Below are 7057 nucleotides of genomic sequence, written 5' to 3'. Positions count from 1 at the left end.
TCAATTCAATAATTTCTCTCTCAAATTATTGAATACTTTATTTTCACAATTTTTTTTTGCATTTTTTATAGCATCAATTATAATTACACAAAAATGATATAAAAAGTCTCAAACTTGTAATAACCTCCACCATGGAGATCTTAAAAAAAAAGACATTATAAAAAACATATTATAGCATTTTGTTTTGCTATAATTTTTACATGTACAAGCAAAGTAGAGAGAAAGCTCAAACATATACAGACCACCATCCCTCCCAACATGAATCCAAGCTAACACAATAACAAACATAAACCACAAATTCCCTAATCAAACCACTGAGCCAATCATTATAAATTCAAAAGATCCAATCACAAACTGCTATTAACTTCAACTATGGTAGTTTTGGACTCCATGACCGAGTCATAAGAAGCATGTAATCCAATCAAGATATAGTAAATTAACAAAATCCCAGTCCAGATTCCAAACCTTTCAAATGAAGCTTTGTCGATGGAGCCAAGAAGGAAAAGGTTGATGGCGATCGACAGTGAAGGCAACCACGGGACGAGCGGCACGCCCCACACGCGAGGCTTTTTGGCCTGTGGGACACCGAGCCATAGGGCCAGAGTTGAGAGAAACCATATGGAATTGGAGACCACCAAGCCGATCCAGTCGTCGCTTGAGCTCCAGTATACGGCGGTTGCTATTGAAGATCCCAGGATTAGAACCAGGCAGATTATGAGCTTGTTTCGGTCGGATGGTGTCGTTTCACCGCTGACGTAGTAGCGTCGGACGATCAGGCCGATGGCTACAAGCATGAAGATGAAGAGGGTGGAGATAGAGAGGAGGTTCGAGAGGATTCCCAAGCTTGTAAAGAAGGCGATTATTGCTGTTGCAGCGAGCATTGTGGCTGTTGCATTCACTGGAGTGCCAGTCCTTTCATGCACTTTGGCGAACCATGGTGAGATCATGTGGGTTCTGGCAATGTGCGTGAGATAGCGTGCCTGTCCAACAGCATTAACCAACAAAACGGTGGTCATGCCTTTAATAGCACCAGCAGCCACAATGTACTTAGCCCAACCCCATCCAACAGCCTCAAAAGCCACCGAAAACGGCGCGTCCTCATCAATTTGTTGGTACGGCTGCATCAAGCACAAGGTAACTGCAAGAATGCAATAGGCTAATGTGGTGATCACCATTGACCCAACAAGACCAATAGGTATATCTTTAGCAGGGTTCTTAGTTTCCTCAGCCATTGTCGAAACGGCGTCGAATCCAACGTATGCAAAGAACAAAACGGCAGATGCTACGAAGATGCCACGAGGGCCATAGGGGGCAAAGGGAGTGAAGTTTTTCGGGTTGGCCTTGGTGAGGCCGGCAATGACAATGAAGAGGATGATGGCAACGTGGAAAATGGAAGCAACATAGTTGAAGCGGGAGGAGCCTTTGGTGCTGGCTACAGCCAAGGTGCAAATGACGACGATGACAATGATGGCAATAGGGTCGAGCTGGTTGTAGGAGTCGGGGAAAGACGAGACGTGGATGCGAAAATCGTTCGGATGGTGATTGCACAAAGTTGCAAAGTATGAAGTCCATGAACGGGCCACAGCAGCGCTACCAATTACATATTCGAGGAGGATGTTGCCCGCTGCGATGAATGCCACGAAGTCTCCTAGTTCTACCCTTAGGTAGGCGAATGATCCACCTGAACAAATAATTACGATGCACTCGTGTAGTTAGTAATTTAGGAAAAACCAAAAGGAAATCTAAAATAATTTTAAATTTGGATTATTGTGAAAGTATGGTCTTTATATTTATATCTATTTCATACTTCTTGAATTCAAAATCTAAATTTTTTTTCAACCAATTAAGATGTCATGCTAAAAATTTCAATAGAATATCACTTCATGTCATTATCTCTGCCCAAAAACAAAAATAAGACCACTTCATTGAAGAAGAAGAAAAAAAAAAGCACACATTATAAACTTTTTTAATTTTTTTTTTTAAATATTCAAAATAGTATTATTAGTACACATTTTTAAAATACTGATAAGAAATAGATAAGCGGTCTCCATTCATATATTGAGTTTTAAAATTTTTAAAATTTTCTTTTAATTTAAAAGTTAAGGTATAATTCTTTTCGAGAGTATCTCTAATAAAATTAAAAGATAATTTTTTAATAGTCAACCGACAGAAAAGAATTAGTAAACCTTAATTCATTAATGTAAAAAGAATGAAATAATTAATAAAAGATTAATATATCATGGAAAAATACAGGGATAAATGTTTAAAATTTTAAAAATAGAAATTAATTTAAAAAATTAATAATAAAATATATAATATTTTGACCACAAACAGAGACAAAATAGAAAAAGGCACGTACCAGCTGCTGGAATCTCCACGGCAAATTCAGTGTAACAAAAGACGGAAAGCATGGCGGAGACACCGGAGACGACATAAGACAAGACAACAGCTGGGCCGGCGTGTTTCTTAGTCTCAAGACCGGTGAGGACGAATATTCCGGCGCCGATGACAGCGCCGATACCGAACCACATAAGGTCCCACCATGTGAGGCTCTTCTTCATCTCGTGCTGGCTGCGAGCCTTCATCTCGACGAGCTCAATGTGCTCCCCAGACCTGGTCGTGAGCCGATCCAAGAGCCGGGCCGGCGTCGCCTTCAACGCTTTAGTGTAATTTCCCCAACTCTTAAACGACTCCTCTGGTAGAAAATCTTGCTTCGAACAACCACAAGATCTTCTTCTGATTCCTTCTTCACCACTAGCGTCACCGTTCGGTTCGCCCATTATGAATTCACACTCAAACAGTCAACCAAAAAAGAAATTAATCGGGAGAATCAAGTAACTTAAGACAAGGCGGGAGAATAAGAAAGGAAAAGGGGGTTTATAAAGGAAGCAGAGACGACCGGTGACAGTCGGTAGACACAGTGGTTTCAGAGTCTTGAATATGAGAGGAAACTGACATGTGGAGGTTAATTTGGCAGTCACATTTGTTGTACCAAGGTGTGGTTTCTAAATTTAATCATCTCAACTGCTAAAAGGGCTTATACGACACTTCATAACTCCAAACCGTTCTCAATTGGATCCTTCGCCTTTCAAATCGTTTTGCAAATTTAATGTCGTCCCATCAAAATCGTAATTATATTCCAATTAAAGCTGAATTTAAAACTATTCTCCTAAAACTAGATTTGGTTAAATGAACCGATTGTTAACTCCAAACAATACAGTTTTACTCCGAGTACAATTATATATAAAAATATTTATTTAACTTCATAATTATTTTACTCACTAATTTAAGTATTATAGTTAGTCTGTAGTTTAATAAAGCTCTACAAAATAGTCTCTACGGTCTAGATTAATTATGAGGATTTTATAATATTCTAATACTCTACTTGCATGAAGTCTAACACATGGACTATTGTACAATGTAGATAATTGACCTTGAAATTGTTGTCATGGGTTCACATAGGTTGACTTGTATACAAAGGACAAAATAGAACTTTTATGAAGGATAAATTGGTGACACCAGTATAAGCTAATCAGGTAAGTGCCTTTACTATCCGCATGGTTAGAAACTAATGTCGTATGATGACACATGCCCCATAGTTCTGCACGTGTCATATGCTTGATATGTGTGAAATGTTTATGAAATGATGTGATGGATATGATGATATGTTTGAGATATCATATATATGTTATGATATATGTTATGGTACCATGTGTTTGACGATATGTTTGAGATACGATATGTTATTTATATTTTCTTGTCTTAAATTAAACGTGTAAGTTCTTGGCATCATTTGCAAATATTTTATTTCAAATTAACACCTATGTTATTTATGTAATTCATGTGGTGATGCTTCTAATTTAAGCAAGAATATTAAGGACGTTACATTACGAGTGTGATATGTGATGAACAAATGAGGGTTTCCTGCATGATTTATTATGCCACAAAGAAAAATATGGGAACCTCATGCATATTTGTATGTTCACGTGCATCGGGATACTTCTCCGTTATGACGAGTACGGACGCGTACACTATGAGACAAAAAATGATTATCATGCTTACCATAGTTCAACGATGATCGCTATTCCCTCTGGGTGTCCGACAATAGTCCAGAGGAGCTAGCCCGACCAGTAGGCCCAGAGGGTGCGCGAGCCCGCCTGGTGGGCCCATGCTCGCACGTGTGGGTAGTGTGCAGAGAAGTACCATACACCCAATTTGCCAAGTCTTGAAAGTATGCCTAGAGAATACGATTTAAAATTACAGGTCTCATCGTTATGCATGTGGTTGCATTCAACAACACTAATAGTAGGATCACTTAATGAGTATTTCTTAAAATATTGAAGTCTTGTGTTATTCTTAAATTTCAAGCAAAGACAAGACATCCGTGTATGGTTGACGGCCATATTGCGTTGAAGATCATGGAATCTGTGTTAGTGTAGTTGCATTTTCACTTCTTAAATACTATGTTAGATTAGGGCATTATTTTATTTCCATGTATAAGTCCATGACATTATTTTATTAATTATTTTAAAGAATATTTCCAAACATATTTATATGCTCTAAAACCAGTAAAAAAATAATTAAAAAAATAGTCACTCCCCTTGCTCTCTCCCTTTCTCCCGTTCTCTTTACATTATCTGCACCATTGTTTAACACCACCCGATCTCCCATCATCCAAAATGGAAATCTTTTTCTTTCAATCAATTCTGTCAGATCTTTACAAGGTTCGAGGAACAAGTCAAGTCAATCTTAAAAATAGAATAGAACGTCGGTCAAAGCCAACCAAGTAAATGACGTTATTATCAACATGGTTATATTTGATGCTGATACGTGCCCCGTTGTTATGCACCTGTCATATAGTTGATATGTGTGAATTGTTTGTAAATCAATATGACTATGATATGATATGTATATATATTATAATATGTGAATGGTATGATAACTCTTACGTTATGATATGTTTGAGTAGAATACGAGAATGATGCGTTGAATGTAATGTAATGATATGACTAAGATATTATTAATATAACGATACGGTTAGGTTATGTATAGAAAATGATATGGTTATGATAGATTGAAAAAACGATATATATAGGTTATGTATAGAAAATGATATGATTATGATAGATTGATAAAACTATATGGTTAGGGTACGTTTGGAAAACAATATGACTAAGCTATGTCCATGAAATGATATGACTATGAGATGTATAAGGACAATAAGGTTATGACAAGATTAAAATTACGATATGACTTGGATATGCATATGGAAACAATATGTCTATGAAATGTTTACGAAATGATACGATTATGATATGACATCTGAATGACGAATGACATATATATATATATATATTGTGATACGATATGAAAATGATATGATATATGTGTACGATATATGTGTTAAATTGATATGTTTATGTTATGGTATATTGTGATACGATATGTTATGGTATGATATGTATACAATGAAAATTGTTTAAGTCTAAAAATATGGAAACATTATGATATGGTATATGTATGTAAAATGATTGATATGATGTAATTGACATGCAAAACGACGAATTAGCATGAAATACAACCCTAATATACGCATGAAAGATATGATAAATAATGCAACAAATGATATGAGAAATGATATGATATGAAGGAAGACGCTAGCGAGATTGTATTAAATGATAATGAAAATTGAAAAATGTTGGGACCTTATGCATTATTGTGTGCTCATGCATTGGGGGATACCCCTTATCCTTCACGATAGTATGGACACATATGCTACGAGATAGGAGAACGATCATTATGTTAACATAATACTGCCGTGACAATTTCTATTCATAACGGGTGTCCGACATCAAAATCTTCTAGAGAATGCTCGTCCGATCAGAAAGGGGGCCAGGAGGAGTGCGAACTGACTGGTGGGTCAATACTCGCATGTATGGACTGTGTGTAGGAAAATTAAGTACACATCCCAATTGCTTATTATGATGACTGCCGTAGGAAAATAGACTGTTATGATAAGTTTCATTCATGAAATTGTATGACTTTGCATTTAATCCCAATAGTGGGGTCACGAGTATTTCTTAAAATACTCAAGCCACATGCTACTTCCATTTCAGGTAAATGCAAGTCATCCCTGTACGGCTGGCGACGACATCGCAACTCGAGACCATGACACATGCATAGGGTAGTCACCTTTATTTTCTTAGAATTAGGCTAGAATAGGATGTTTTTAATTTAAATGCTTATTTATTTCATTTAGTTTATTGTTGTGTTGTCTTAAAGATGTTTTTGAACACGTAAGTTCATGGCTGTGTTTTTAGATGAAGTTTATGTTTTATGAATATGTTTAAATGAAGTATTTTCGCATGAACATATGGTATGTCCATACAGTAGCGAAACAAACAAAAATCTCAAAATTCGAGAATTAAAATTATAACTTTAAGTGTCATAAAGTTTAAATATTAAGTAGACAACTATCATAATTCTAAAATGTTGGAACTTTGAGTTTCTAACTTTTTGTTTGAACTAAGAAAAGTTTGACCATCTGAAGAGCTTGGTATGCAAGGGAGTTGCATCCAGAGGTACCACGAGAGTTGTCACAGTGTTAAAAGTCAAGAAATTGATACACCAAGGTGCATGAGAATTTTTAGCTATTGTGACAATTGACTATGGGGTATAGTTGCCAGTCCCCTCAATATGGGGTAAGAGAGTTTGAGGGTGTTTTTTTAGAGAAGTTGCTTGAGTTGCCACAATGCAAAGAACTCACTTTGGAATCGACTTGGAACAAGGTACCGTGTCAATCTTCTAAGTATCTATATATATATATATATATATATATATATATATATATATATATATATATATAAATATAGATATAGATATCCTTAAATGTTCCATTTTGTGACTAATATATCTAAGATACATTTAAATTTTAAAAGTTAATGGATCTATTCGATATAAATCTAAATTTAATGTCCATGAAACGACCCTAGATTTTTACTAACCTAAAGTCGCTACTGTCATCATAAAATACTCTCTTATACACAAATAAACATTT

The 7057-nt window shown here is 35.9% G+C and overlaps 1 protein-coding gene across 1 annotated transcript; it reads right to left on the bottom strand.

Annotated features, from left to right (window-relative positions):
- Nucleotides 1-347: 347 nt before the first annotated feature.
- Nucleotides 348-2780, bottom strand: LOC147791296 (cationic amino acid transporter 1-like). Its single transcript, XM_087127168.1, has 2 exons — nucleotides 2360-2780; nucleotides 348-1681 (listed from the first exon to the last, which is right to left on the bottom strand). The coding sequence occupies exons 1-2, from the start codon at nucleotides 2778-2780 to the stop codon at nucleotides 348-350; spliced, it is 1755 nt and encodes a 584-aa protein (XP_086983294.1).
- Between the last annotated feature and the right edge of the window lie 4277 nt (nucleotides 2781-7057).

This window comes from Cucurbita pepo, chromosome 9 (assembly GCF_057944985.1).
Source record: "Cucurbita pepo subsp. pepo isolate OVF chromosome 9, ASM5794498v1, whole genome shotgun sequence".
NCBI classification, from domain to species: Eukaryota; Viridiplantae; Streptophyta; class Magnoliopsida; order Cucurbitales; family Cucurbitaceae; genus Cucurbita; species Cucurbita pepo.
Note: the sequence above shows the minus strand (reverse complement) of the source record. Positions and strands in the feature narration are given on the sequence as shown.